The sequence below is a fragment of the Mastomys coucha genome, unplaced genomic scaffold (assembly GCF_008632895.1).
Source record: "Mastomys coucha isolate ucsf_1 unplaced genomic scaffold, UCSF_Mcou_1 pScaffold5, whole genome shotgun sequence".
Taxonomy (NCBI): domain Eukaryota; kingdom Metazoa; phylum Chordata; class Mammalia; order Rodentia; family Muridae; genus Mastomys; species Mastomys coucha.
This window is the reverse complement of record NW_022196911.1, coordinates 70,095,944-70,110,510: the sequence shown is the minus strand read 5'-3', so window position 1 is coordinate 70,110,510 and position 14,567 is coordinate 70,095,944. Positions and strand designations below refer to the sequence as shown.

Here is a 14,567-nt window from a genome sequence, read left to right as displayed (position 1 = left end):
CCTGCCTCTGCCTCCCAAGTGCTGGGATTAAAGGCGTGCGCCACCACCGCCCGGCTCTTTTATTTGTTTTATCATTGTAATTTATTCAACTATCATCCTCTCAATAGTTTTTCCCCCTGAAAGCTTGCATCTACTATATATTCTATGTCTTTTTTTCTAACAAGAGACATTATCTCTAGAACCTTCTATCCTTGACGGGATTGTTCCCTTTTAATAGCAGCCTCCCAAGAAAGTATGTAAAAGGAAAAAACAGTTTTCAGAGCTCTTGTTCCAAAACAGATATTTTAGAATATTGGAATTCAGCTCCCATATTTGGATGATAGTTAGTCTGGGTATAAAATTATAGATTCAAATTATTTTGAAGAGTTTTATATCCTTGCATTCCAGAGTTGTCATTGCAAAAAGCTCTGATGCATATTTATTTCCCTTGGCATATGTATTCCAGGGACCACTGAATTTTTATTTATTCGTGAGTCCTGAGGCTTTGGGTAGATCTTGTGTCATTCATTAACCTGGGTAATGACTGAGAGGCCCAGGATCCTAAGGCATGGGAAGTGTTCTTGTTTTGTTTCTCTGATAATTTTTTTCCTTTCATGGTACAATAGTCATTTTATTGTGCTCATTTTCTGTGGACTGGGGATTCATCTAGAGCACATTGAAGAGCCATGCTGGTACCTACCTTCTCTCCTTTCTTCCTTTCTTTCTTCCTTTCTTATTTCCTCCTTCTTCCTTCCTTCCTTTCTTCCTTCCTTCCTTCCTTCCTTCCTTCCTTCCTTTCTCCTTCCTTTTTATATTTTAACCCCTGTGACAGGGTTTCTCTGTGTAGACCTGGTCATCCTAGAACTTGCTGTGTAGACCAGGCTGGCCTTAAACTCACAGAAATCCACCTTCCTTTGCTTCCAGAGTGCTGGGATTAAAGGTGTGTGCTGTCAGCACCCAGCTGCCCATGTCTACTTTCACTGTATCTGGGACCTCATCTTTGCTGGCTCAGATGCTGGAAGTGGCTGGGATGCCCCACTGGTGATATATATTAAGGTCATTTATTGGCTCTGGCTCAGCTCCCAGGTTCTCTGCTGGGCCTGAAATGTCCAAGATGGTGTCTTCACATGCCAGGGACTATGGTTTGGACCCAGATTTGGATCACTTGGGAATTGTCTGGGTGTCTCCCTCCATACAACCTCTCTGGGTGGAGTGGCACCTTCAATCCTCCCCCCCCCCCCCCCCCCCCCATCTCACATGCTAGGGCTAGGCAACCGCTCTTCTATTGAACTACAACCTTAGCCTCCCCATTATTTTACTAACTCCCAAGTTTTCTTTCTTGTACCCTGAACTCTTTATTTTTATACCCTTCTCTCCATGTGTCACGGATCCAGCATCTCATCTTACCTCTCCGAGGATATGAATTCCTAGTGGTTTTTGAAGGTTTTCCTGCTTCCTCCTATTGTTTACTTTCTTAAGGTTCCTCTTGTTTATTTTGGTGCCATGTTAGAGATTTCCTCGGGCCATCCTTGGCTTTCCCTCTGTGTCCAAGACTGAGACACTAGTAAGCCCATTGGGAGTTTAGTGGGAGATGTTGGCTGGCTGCCTCTGGGCTTCAAAGTAATTGGGGGTGGGGGTGGGAGTTGATAGTGGTTATTAGCAGGCTGATCTTTCCATTAGAGTCATCCACATGCTAGCTTTTCTCAATGATTATTCAGTTTCCCAGGGTGGTAGGGATTGGGGAGTACCATCCAGCTAGTGGGGAAGTGAGTGTGCTCCAAAAGGCTCAACCTTTCCGGTATCTATCAGTCTCTCTCTCCACCTCATCTTTTGGCTCTGCATTTCTGGTACCCTCCTAGGCTCTCTAGGGTGGAGCATCCTCTTTTCAGGTGCATCTTTCTCAACGATGCCATGGGCAGTTCCCATCTTGTATCCATTGCCTGCCTTCTGAGCACCCTTTCATGGGCCAGCTCTCCCTCTGTCACATTCGTTACAGCGATTCAGACTTTTCCCCACTGTTATATTCAGGGCGAGTGAGATAAGTGCGTGTGGTCAGGCTGACATGCCCATCACAGAGGCCTGAGCTCAGGAGATCCTCTGTCTCTACTTCCTAAAGGAAGCAGAGGAGCCTACTTATCACTCTTTGCAAGCGATGCTTCATTGTGATAAATGTCATACATCCCAGCTGAGTGAATCATAAAGTGAGCCAACCACACGCTTGCTGTCCAGGCTAAGAATCGCTCGCCAGCTAGGGCAAAACACTGAGATCCCATGCCTTTGTGATTTTGTGCTTTTGTGTTGGTGTCTGAGGCTGTCTGTGACCTTGGGAGCTGGCTGCCTTGACTGTGACCGTGATGTCGTTCTCAGCTGAGGCCAGGTAGTGGTGAGCAGAGGCGCTGACCACGTGAGGAGAACTGCTCAGTTGGTGGTTTGCAGATGATGTGGCGAGGGCTGCGGGGCACAGGTGCAGCCAGGTAGGGATGTCTTAAGTGCTAGGGAAGTGGAGCTCAGGTCTAGCAGGTGACTTGTGCCTGCTGTGCCTTCCCTCCTTTGGTCCTTCGACTTCTCTCCTGCTCCCTTTGCTTTTATAGCCCCACCAGCTCTCCTGGGGCCGTCTTTCCTCGAATGGTCCCTTCCTGTTATCTTTGTGCCCCTGGAATCTGCTCCTGGTTAGTGCTTTCTCCAAGCCCAGTGTGTCTGAGGCAATTGCCTTATCATTTGCCTTTTGCAAACTCAGTTCTTCCCAGTCTGAGTTATGGTCAAAGCATCCACCACACGTATGTCTAAAAACTGGACCTTTTGCCGTCTAACCGTCTCCCTCCTCTACCGTCTGTAACCAAGCCCTCTCAGCTCTTCCCCTTACTGCCATGGGAGTCATATTTTTTCATTTCCTTGGCCATGGGCACAGTCTGCTCCTCCCATTTCCTTCCTCTCTCTGCCTCCAGCTTTCTCTGCTGCCCTCCAATTCACTTCTTGGAGACAGACAGAGCACCCAGACCCTGCTTTGGAGACCAGCCAGGTAGAGTTAAGATTGCTAAGTACCTGTGTTCCCCTACGTTTGCCGTCCTAAACCCCTCTCCCTGCTTCTGTCACATTATTCAAACGTTCCCTTTAACTGGCTCCGTTTTTGCTTTGAGTCCCTTGAAGGTAACTTTGAGCCATTACCATAAAAGGACAATCAGCGTGGCCCGCTCTGAATAGGTTCCTGTCAAAGCTGGAGTGTTGCAATGCAGATTGTCCCACACCATCTTGGGAGCCAGCTGGGTTGCATGTACTCCACACAGGGAAACGGTACAGCATGGAAGTCCCCCTTTCGCTGGAGGTGGTCAGGGTCATAAACTCTGGAACTAGATGACCCTAATTCAAGGCTTGCTCGGCCACTTGGCAGTAACATGACTTTGGGCGTTACTTAACATGCCTGAGCCTCAGTTTCCCCATCAGCACAATAGGACCAATAATATTGCACCCATGGGATGTTGGTGAGTAGTTAATGAGAAGACCTTGTGGATTGCTGTGGTCAGCCTTTGAAGGACAGCGACCACGCTCTCTCTGATACCTTAGCTCGTCTCCCAGTAGGGCAGGCTCTCTTTTCCTTGGACCTCATGGCACTTCCATATGTAGATCTCTTTGTCTCCTTTATGTGGGTGTGGGGTGTCACTAGGGTGGATTGTGCTTTTCATTTCTGCCTGGATCACCTTGTATAGCTGGAAATAACTCAAACATCCCGTCTATGCAGAGACAGCTTGTCACGATTGCCAAACTCAAGCTTAGAGGGCTGGAGAGGGCACAAGCTGGCGTTCCCCCTCACACCCGGCAGTGGCACACAGATGCATTTCTCATGGGGAAGAGAAGGACCAGTGGAATTGGTGTCAGAGATCTGGGGTGCAAACCCCTCCTCTCTCATTGGACACCCCCCCCACCCCTAGATCTACTACCTGCTCATGCATGAGCTTTAATACTTTGGTCAGTCGTTAAAGTTGCTTGCTCAGCAAAGACTCAACTTCTCAGGGAGTGATGACTTGCCTATGTGGGTACCCTACTAGGGGTGACCGGGGGCTCACAGCTGTCTCTGCATGACTCAGTGGCCTTATTGTGTCTTGTGCCTTCTAGCTGAGCTCTTTCTCCTACCCTTGTCCTAGTTTAGGGCTTCAGGGTTCTCTTGGGAAGAGCAGAGCCATCTGTAACCAACACATCTGAGGAGATGCTGCAGCCGGCTAGCCTTGAGTAAGTTTGCCCAGGTTCCCAGATGCAGATGTCTCTTGCTACTTGAGTGCGGGTTTTAGTAGCATCTGTGCCTAGCATAGCTAATGATGTCCTGTGAAACCCTCCCCCCTCCCCCACAGCATGGGCCTCTGGCTGTAACCTGTAAACTCCAGTAGTTCCCTCCTCTTCCTTTACATAGGGTCCCACCATTCAGTAGGTGCTTTGTGAATGTCTGTCTATAAACATATCACCCTTCCTGACGTATTCTTGTGGGGTTGTGGCTGCTCATTTCTGGCATGCTCAGCCTGAGCTGACTTCTGAGGAGAGAGGCATCCGTTATTCTCTGGCTTTATAATTAAGCTATCAGATAACATCTCCCTGGTTTCTCCCAGGTGCTGCTGATCTCTGTATCCATGAACCATGGAATTGAATTGGGGTGGGGTGGGTTGTCATTTGGGGGAGATTCAAGTCACTGAAGGTTCAGCATTATGCTCTGAATCTCTGTGGTGACAGACTACACATGAGGATGGGATGGAACACCTAGGTCAGCCCTGCTGGGTGTCTATATGTGAACAATACCTGTTCCTCCCAGTGGGGCTCATCAAGGGGGCAGAATCTACCTGCTTCCTGTACTGTACCCTCTCATTCCTGTTAGTTCTGCAGGGATCTTGCCCTCCTTCCACACTGGCCTCAGCATGGCAGGATGGATGTTAGTGCCCCAGCTCCTGTGTATGCTTGTGTTGTCTGTGTGCCCCTTTCTGTCTTTCACCAGGGATGCAGTGGGGACTCTTACATCCAGCCTGCTAGACTTGGGAGCACCCACATCCGGATTTTATATCTGTTCTCGTCACTGTCCACCTCTGCTCTCTGACTGACTTCCTGTTCCTTCTCCGTCTGACTTACTTCTTTCGGTTGGGACAACAGCAATCACCAACCTAGCTGTGGTGGTCACCTATTGTGCTTCTGCTGTATGTACCCAGACAGTGTGTTGAGGGGTGTGTTCCATGCCTTTCTCAAAATGGCAGGGTAGGGAGATGGACACCACTTCAGATGCGGAAGCTGAGAGGCAGAGAGGGAAATAAACTGACCACATCGCTCATCAGGGTTGACACTGGGAGTCAAGGCCTGTCAGACTCTCACACTGGTGATCTTGTACAGCCTGTCTCCCTCCCTCAGGCTGGAGCCTGGCTCTCTAACATGTCCAGTTAGCATGGGCAGACATTTGCAGACATGATGACATCCCTCAAATCTGGATACTAGAATAAGGGCTGGGTGGCCTGGTAGGCTGTTGCTTCTTCTAATAGTTCTTCTTCTTGTTCTTGTTGTTGTTGTTCTTCAATTATTATAATTCTTCTTCTAATTATTTTTCTTCTTCTTCCTCCTCCTCTCCCCCTTCTTCCTCCCCTTAGTTTTTTGAGACATGATTTCTCTGTAGCCCTGGCTGTCCTGGAACTTGTTTTGGAGACCAGGGCCTGGACCTCACAGAGATCTGCCAACCTCTGCCTTCTGAATGCAGGGATTAAAGGCATGCGCCACCACACCTGGCTTCTGGTAGACTTCTTTGAGCATGACACCTTCACTGCCAAGTCCCTTCTGTTTGTGCTCCTCAAAGCTTATCCAGTGACACAATGATCCTCTGCTCCTATGAAGACTGGTTCTGAGGAGGGAACAGGAGTCAAGAGTCAACTCATCCAGTCTGTCTTCTCTCAGAGGATTGAGCAAAGGCATCAAGCAGTAGAGGGTTCATTTGGGCCAGAGCTCAGCCTGACTTCCGAGCGACCTCTCCTCTTCCTGTGCCTCAGGCTGAGTCCTCTTGGAGCATTTGGGTTTGTTCTAGTTTCTAGGCCACCATTTCAGGTCTAGCTGGCTCTGAGCTGTTGGTGCTCATGAGTGCTGGGTGTGGGGCAGAGAGAGGGCCCTTCCACAGTGGCAGTGGTAAGGAAGCCCCCCCTTTGGCCCCATGCGTGTTCACTGCCTCTGCTGCCAAGCAAAGGCACTCTCATCAGTTGGGGCTGAGGGGATCGGAAGGCAGCTGGAGAGGAAATTAAGCAGCAGGAACCTCCAGGCCCCCTTCCCTTGTTCCTTTTTCAAAAATTGAGATAGAACTCATATACCGTGAAGTCCATTCTTTGAAAGTGTGTGGTGTTCTCCAGGCTTCGGTACGTGCACAAGGTTGTACAACCATCACGACGATCTAGCTCTACAACATTTTAGCCACCCATTCGTTGTGCTCCCTCTGCCACCTCCTTCAAAATCTTGGCAACTACTAATCTGCATTCTGGCTTTGGAGTTGCTGGTTCCAGACCTCTCATGGAAACAGAACCATCTAGAGCTGTGGTTCTCAACCTTCCGAATGCTGTGACCCTTTAATACAGTTCCTCATGTTGTGATGACTCCCCCCACTACAAAATCATTTTGTGGTTCCTTCATAACTGTAATTTTGCTACTGTTGTGAATCATAATGTAAATATCTGTGTTTCCTGAGGGTCTTAGGCCACTCCTGTGGAAAGGTCACGGCCCACAGGTTGAGAACCACTGATCTGGTATCTCTGAGACTGGCTGCTTTCATTTAGCACTACGCTTTCAAGGTTCGCTGTATGATAGTGCAGTCCATGCATCATTCCTGTCTGTGGTGAAACAATATTCCATTTTACAGACCCCTTGCGTTTGGGCTATCCGTTCACTGACGGGAACATTGGGGCCATTTCCTTCTTTGCTCCTGTGACTCATGCTTTGCATCACTTTTTGTTTGGTTTTCTTGAGAAGCTATTCAATGCATACAGCTGTCTGTATTCCCCTGGTATGGCTAATTTGGAAAGCAAGTGTAAGTGCCCGTGGGGTAGCTGGGGAGCCAGGGTGGTAGGAGATGAAGGTTTGTGAGAACTCTCTGCCAGAGGGAGGCCTTGCACCTGGCTCCAGGGCCATCTGTTACTAGGTGGGTATTTTCCTGTTGTTGATTATTAACCAGTGGGTGGTTATGATCCTGAGAGCAAATCTCCAGGGGCAAGGACTATGCTGTCTTTGAGATGATGAATTGTTTTCCCAGACATTTAAACAGCCTAGGTCCTTGCTTCTCTTTCTACACTGAGAGATAGATCACCATTTTTTTTTTTAAATTTACTTTGTTGGTATCTTTTCCTTTTTTTAATTAAGTGCACACCTGTGCACACACCTCTGTGTGTGCACATGTGTGCATTGGTGTACCCTCATGTCATGGTTTGCAGGTGGAAGTCAGAGGGCAACTTGTGGGGGTCAGTTCTTCCTTTCTACCATGTGGGGCCTTGGAAGTGGAATGCAGGTCATCGGGCTTTGTGGCTCTACCCACTGAGCCATCCTGCTGGTTCCAGATCACCAGTTTATGAATCCTATTGGCAAAGTTGTCATTGCTCTGGTCTACATTTTACAGAGCTTCAGAGTTTTATTCCACAGTACTGCTTTTAATCCCTACAGAACATCACTACTTCTGCATTTGCATTGAGGCACAGAGGTGAGGTCACATGACAGAGTATCGGGAAGAGCCAAGCTTGAACCCAGGAATCACTTGATTCTAACTGTAGGGCGTTCTCTATTAGCGATGCGCAAAAGACAGTGTGCTGTTGCAAGGGGCCCAGGTCACAGCCTTTTGAGGGTAGCGACATGGATCCTGGATGCTGAGATGGTGTCACCGGGACCTCTCAAGGACTCTGCCTGGCCTCTACTCCAGGCCTCTCTGTCCTTCATTGTTGAGATTGCATTTTGCTAAAGCCAGTGGGAGCTCTTCTGGCCACCCTCCTCTCTGCCATGGGATCTCCTAGGCTTCGAGGAACCAATCTCCAGTAGAGAACGTTAGCTCATTTGACTCTGCAGTAACCAAGATGCTGGCTGGGCTACAACTCCAGGAACCCCGGATGACTTGCTCATTCAGTGCCCGAATGCCTCTCTAGTTCAGCAGAGAGTAAAATCCTCCTCCTCCCTTCTGCCTTCTCTTCATCCTCCTCTTCCCTTCTCCTCTCTGCCACCTGTCCTTATCATCAGCACCTTTCCTACGTGTTCTCAAGGGCCCCTGGGTAAATAAATATGGGGCCATGTGACTTTACAGCATATGCTCCTGTTTGTCTGGGCTAGTGGGAAGGCAAGCTTCCAATCTCAGGTTCATGACACTGCAGCTCCCAAGAAACTCATTACTTCTGGCAATGATTTACCTTTTGCTTATAACAAACAAGAGTGGTCAAGGTTGTCCCTGGATAGAATCACATCAATTTCACCTACTCATGTGTGATATGTTTGCTGAGTGAGAGAGAAAGAGCAGGAACTCCACGGAGCGTGCAGCTCTCACCTTATCTTTGTGTCAGCTGGTGACTGGGTCTGGCCCCGGTGTCCTGGGAGAGGCATTGGCTCACATGTAAATGTCATTGTCAAGAGGGCTAGGGTAGGACAAGGTCAGGCTCAGCTCATCAGAATAGGGGGATGGGGTTGAGGAAGAAGCTGGAGTTTCACCTTCTTCATTCTGGTCTCTCAGTCACAAGGCAAAGGTTAGATGTGAGAACTTGTGTATTGCTTTCCCATGGTAGCTCTTACCAAGTACTAGAACTGGCTTGAGACCACAGACATTTCTTTTCTCAGTTCTGACATCCAATAAGATGTCAGTGGAAACACAGTGGCTTGATGGCCCCAGGGAAGGGTCCTTCCTGTCTCTTCTATTTGCTGGCATTTGGCATGATGCTTAGCATCTCTCCGTTTGCAGCCACATCACTCTTCTATCTAAGTCCATCATGCCACCACATGATGTGGGCCTGTAACCTTATAGTGCCTTCTCTTTTTATACGGGCACTAGGTATGTTAAGGGCCTCGCTCACAGCCTCATCTGAACCTCCATCACATCTGCAGAGACTCTAATTTCAGATAAGGCCCTACTCATAGGTGCTGCAAGTTGAGATGTCAACATACTCTTTTTTGAGGGGACATACCTTAACCAACAATAGACATTTAGCTCTCAAACAGGAGGTAGGGATGGGAGCAGGAGTGTGCCAAGAGGAACCATGAGTGTACTTCTATTATAGATGTACTTGATGTTATCTAGATACCCAGGTAAGGTGGGTTCTAATGCATGAGTAAAGGCCCACGTGTACCCTGAGTTGTTCGGAGGGTAGTAGCCATCCTTGTGTCTATCTCCCATCCCCTCTGGATTACTAGACCCATCTTGGGAGTTAGAAGGAGCCTGTTACCCATGAGCGTTCTTTCCTGCCCCACTAACACTTGGGAAATCCTACTGACTGGAAGCTACCTTGTGTGGTCCTAATCATTCCCTGGTCCTGGTTGCTCATCCAGCATCCAGCATCCAGGGGAAGCAGGCTGGTGTGTGGGAAAAGGTTGGGGATTCCTAGATATTAGACAGTAATTGCATTTACTCTGGCCCCATGGGTGTGGACATGGAAGTAGATAGCATGACTGTGTATAGTGTCCATCAATGAGTGATGTAAAAATCTCATGACATCCACCTCCTCCATCTCCAGGGTTGTTCCTGGAGATTCAGGACTGCTCAGTCAGTTAAGGTCTAAGTCATCTCCATAAGTCATCTCCAGAGGCATGGGTGGAAGTTCTCAATTGAGCCCAGAGCAGCTTATCTTCTCTTATGGAAAATTTGCCTCTTCTCTGTTCTCTGCCAGCCTCCCAGCTCCCAAATGAGGTGCCCTTTCTTTGTCTTTAGGGTACCCGAGGGTGCTATTTCCCACCCTTGATCAACATTCCCTCTTCCCCTTTCTGGATTTTAGGGGACAGGCTCATCAAGAGAAGAAGTGGCTGCTCGAAAGAGGGCTGGGTGGAAGAGGGAGAAGGCAGAGGGTGGAGGGCAGAGGGCAGATGGTGGAGGCTGTGCTGGGCCAGCTTTGGGAGGCAGGTGAGGGCATTAGCAGTAGCCACAGCTAAGTTGATATATGGAAAGCGAGGTTGGAACCTTGCATGTGTATGAATCTTGTCCTTTCTGGTTCTTGGACCAATAACAGTCTAGACCAATAGAGAAGAGATCTCTTCTACTCTAGCTATCCTAAGTCCTGTTACCAAGACACAGGGAGAAGTAAGGACAGAGGCAGATGGAGGAGAGGACGGGAGCTGGCCAGGGTGGAGGTTGGATCCTGAGCCAAGCCAGATGTTCACCAGCCTCCCTGTCTGATTGCTTAGAGGACAGAACAGGTGACCGACCGCAAGGGAAGCAAGGGGTTCTGTGCTAGACAGTATGGCCCTGTCTCTAGCCTGGTTTCTCAGGAGGTGTTAGACTGTCCTAGCCTGTGGTCTTGGGCAGCCGCTATGAGACTCTAGGCTCCAGGCTCCAGGGCTGGGCTTTCTCCTTGGAAAGCTGGGGAGCATGGCTCTAGGGAATGTGGTTTTCCTTCATGAAGCAGCCTGGGTTGGGGCTGTCACTACTAGGACATGCATGGGCCTGGAAGAAGTAGAGTGAGCATTCTCTCCAATGGGGAATGGTGGGCCGTGGTCATCTAACACAGACCCAGGCTGACAGTTGGGTGCTTCAGGATGAGACTAGGGGTTTTAACAGCTCAGTTGTGACCTCTGTCAGGTCTCAGTACTATTGTCCTGACTTTCCATTCCCCCCACCCAGGCTATATCAGAGTTCCTGGCCCACTGGGGAATCCCCCATCTCGGCCCAGATGGTCCTGTTGCATAACTTGCTGTGGAAGTTTCTCCCAGCCTAAGCAGTCTGATTGGTGATGGGACAGCAAACAAGCTCTCCCTGGTCACCAGCAAGGGCCAGTGGGAAGTGGGGAGTATGGAAGAGTTGGGTTTCCATGGCAACACGACTCTGTCGAGCTGCCTCAAACCTGGTCCTACCCTACTTGGGCTAAAATAAGTTTTACCTGCAGCTTTTACAGCAGGCAGCCCTATCCTCCCAAGGGTGGGTCTATTCCAGCCCCCACACCCTGTGGTATGTTTGTCTGTGTGTTTGTGTTTGTGTGTGTGTGTGTGTGTGTGTGTGTGTGTGTGTGTGTGCATGTGTCCAAGTGGACAGAGATACCCATGAGAAAAGTAAGGGTTCCTACATGAAATAATACCTTTCCCTGTCTCCCTCTAGCCCTAGTCCTGTGTCTTTTAGAACTAGAGGATCTGAGACGTTGGGTGCCTCAGAATCACGTGGGAAACTGGGTAAAGCAGATTCTCTGGTTCCATCCTTGGGGATTCTGGCATGCATCTGGGCACTTACATGTTCGTAGGGGATGCTGATGAACCTGGGCCTTGCGCTGTACTGCTTTCGATGTTCCTACATCCCAACGAAGAGATGCAGTCAGCTCTAGTTTCCTGTATCTTTCCGAGTCTTCGAGCTCAGCCATTCTTAGATCCCAGAGGGAAGGCTCATGAATTCCTTTGCTCACAGCTTCTGTGTCCTTTGGTCTCTTTGCAGGAAGCAGGAGCTGGCCAACAGCTCGGATGTGAGCCTCCCAGATCGGCCACTGTCCCCTCCTCTCACTGCTCCCCCAACCATGAAGGTAAGAGGCTCAAAGCCAAGAGGTGGGAGGACGGGAATGCTGGGAGCATCGTGAAGCCTCGCTGATGTTTTAGCTTCCGGTCCAGCTGCTTCTGTTCTAGCGGTGGCCATGGAGGGCCCATCACTTCGGGAGTCAGCATCCTGATAAGTCTGATGGAGTGAGGGGAAAGTATGACTGAGGCCTGGATGTCTGTGTCAAGGGGCAGTGGAGAAACACACAGGCTGCGGGCTGCGGGCTACGGGCTGCGGTGGGATTGGCAGCATGTTTAGATTAGTGAGAAGCCACGTGGAATGGTGGGACTGAGAACAAGGAGTCCCACCCTGGAGAAAGGAAGCTTAGAAGGGGGCTGCCATCCAAGACAGGCAGGGACTAAGGAGACCCTCTTAGGACTTGGATAGCCTTTGATCAGCCCCTCTAGGCTGGCTTTGTTGCCTTGGTCTTTGTGGGAAAGTTGCCTGTTGCTTCAGTCTCTGTGGGAGAATGGTTCTGAGGTTCCAGTCAGAAAGAAACCTCTTTTGGAGAGGACCCCCATCTTTGATTCCATACCTAGGGCCCTCCCCTTCCTAGAAAGGGGACTGTGCTCTCCGTCTAGGCCCTTCTGCCTTCAATCTCCACCTCTAAGTTCCATGGGATGATCACCCTATCCTAGGCTAGTCCTCAGGGAGGACTGTTAGATCAGCTGCACACCCTCAACTTCCTCCTTCTCACTTCATTGGGTAAAGACTAGATCTGAGGAAGTCTCCTGCCTCCCAAGTCATCAGCAGGCCTCAAGGCCTGTTGGTATCTTAGTCCTGCTTGAGGCTCTGTTCTGATGTGACTCACAAGAAACAATTTGGCTTCTCTCCCCTGCTGCTCTGTGTGGCCCCCCTTTCCCATGGCATCCCAGAGGCGGCAGATAAACGTCGTTGCATGGCTTATGTCTATCTCACACTGAGCCACAATGGCAGCAGAGCTCTAATTGGGTTAGGCATTCAGAGATGGGCAGTGTGTGGGCCAGAGTACAAGATGGTAGTACAGCTCTTCTTTTCTTGGTGGGGATGTCTGGGCATCCAAAGCCCGGCCACTTTTGCCAGCCTAGCCCAGGATAGTATGTGGCCCAGCTGCTGGGGTGGTTTGCTGGCATGGAGTAATACTGAGGAGGATGTGGCCAGTCTGAGTTTCAGCCCTTCAGTCTGCAGAGTTGGTCGTGGGAAGATTGTCTCTGCTCATGGACAGCAAGAGTTTATAGGGAGAATGAGGAAGCCTAGGAGGAGTCAGAGAGTTCTCTTGGCAGGCTTCACTCGCATGACTATCTAATTCATTCAACACCCAGTGTTTATTTGAATATTGCATTAGTCAGGACTCTTGAGTGACAGAAGCACTACTCACTTCAGCCTACCAACTTTCCCAGGCATGGCTGCATCTGGGGGAGTTGACCTCTCTCCCGCTTTCTTCTGTGATTTTTTTTCGAGACAGGGTTCCTCTGTTGTAGCCTTGGCTGTCCTGGAACTCACTCTGTAGACCAGGCTGGCCTCGAACTCAGAAATCTGCCTGCCTCTGCCTCCCAAGTGCTGGAATTAAAGGTGTATGCCACCACTGCTTGACTGTGATGTTTTTATTCTTTGTGAAGCCCTGCTTCTTCGGTGACAGCAGCTCCTATGGAATAAGTAGCTCTCCTGGAAAAAGAGTAGCTTTTTTTTTTTTTTTTTTTTTTTTTTTTTTTTTTTTTTTTTTGTCAGTAGTTCTGACAGAGTCCCAGGGAGAAAATGGAATGCTGTGATTGGACAGGTCTGAGTCTCATGACCTACACCAGGGAGACTGAGAGAAGGAATGAGGTGGCCCTTGGAAGGAAAATTGAAGCACTGCTTTAAGGAAGGGAAACAGACTCAGAGTAAATAGGATCCACTACAGGGACTGCTGAGCCCACAGGTCCAGTGCTAGATGCTTAGTGACTCAGGAGTGGACCCAATACTGAGGTCCCTTTTCCCCTGGGGTTCATTGTTCACCCATTGAGCCAGAAGGTGAAAAGGGAGCAGCAAGAATGAAGGATGGGCAGTTAGGGAAGGTGAATATTCTCTGGGGAAGCTCTATCACTCAAGAAGGAGAAAGTCGTGGGACTTGGGGAGATCTTGGAGACGGCTGACAGGGCTTTTTTGAGGAAATGCTAATTCAGCTGAGCCCTGAGAGTTGAGGAGGACTTGCACTAAGGTAGAATCAGAGTGGCATTCAAGACCCTTGCTGTTCAAAGTGAGGTAAAGGGAGCAGCCACACTTCTCAGTGTCTGTGAGCTTCTCAGGGACACAGTCTCATGCCCTGCTTCAGATTGCCCAGTGAGATCTGGATCTTGCCGCTATCTCAGGTAACCAGAGGCACAGGGCAGCTTGGGGATCCCAGAGATGAGGTGGAAGGGAAGGAACTGGAAAAGATCAGAAGCACTGGACCATCCTGAGTTAGGGTAGGAGAGTCTGGTCCTGAAAACCGGCTCTAGATCAAGCAGAAGCCTTGTTAAAGATTTTTTTTTTTTTTTTAAATTCCTAGTGAAGGGTACTGGCAAGATGCAGATTTGTTTTGTTTTGTTTGTTTTGTTTTCGACAAGGTCTTACCATGTAACTCAGACACTTGACCCTTCGTCTTCGGCCTCCTGAGTACTGAGATCCCAGGTGTCCAATGCCCCTGGCTGAGATGGGGACTGTGAGCATCTCCCCTAATGGCTGTGAGAAGGATGCCTGAACTAGAACAGAGTGGGAATCAGCAGATGTACCAGATGCCACTGTCGGAGTACCAGGGAAGAGCATGTGATCTTGCCCAGGGCATCCGCAGGCTTATTTGGAAACAGAGTTCAGTGTTCTCAGGTGGAAGGTCGATGAGACAAGGTGATTTGAAGAGAGGAGGCAAGAATTGTCTCAAGGTCTGGATCAACATTACTTGGTG

At 49.3% G+C, this 14,567-nt stretch overlaps 1 protein-coding gene across 7 annotated transcripts in view; it reads left to right on the top strand.

The window, feature by feature from the left end:
- The window catches only part of Rap1gap2 (RAP1 GTPase activating protein 2), a 211,779-nt gene that overhangs the window by 93,770 nt on the left and 103,442 nt on the right, over positions 1 to 14,567 (top strand). For 5 of the 7 annotated variants that reach the window (XM_031350657.1, XM_031350660.1, XM_031350655.1 and 2 more), the window contains one exon: positions 11,573 to 11,657. In XM_031350657.1, the coding sequence (XP_031206517.1) occupies positions 11,573 to 11,657 (85 nt within the window). Of the gene's footprint in view, positions 1 to 2,981; positions 2,999 to 3,449; positions 3,459 to 11,572; positions 11,658 to 14,567 lie in introns of those variants that run through there. The other 2 variants (XM_031350658.1, XM_031350659.1) reach the window with 2 other exon arrangements.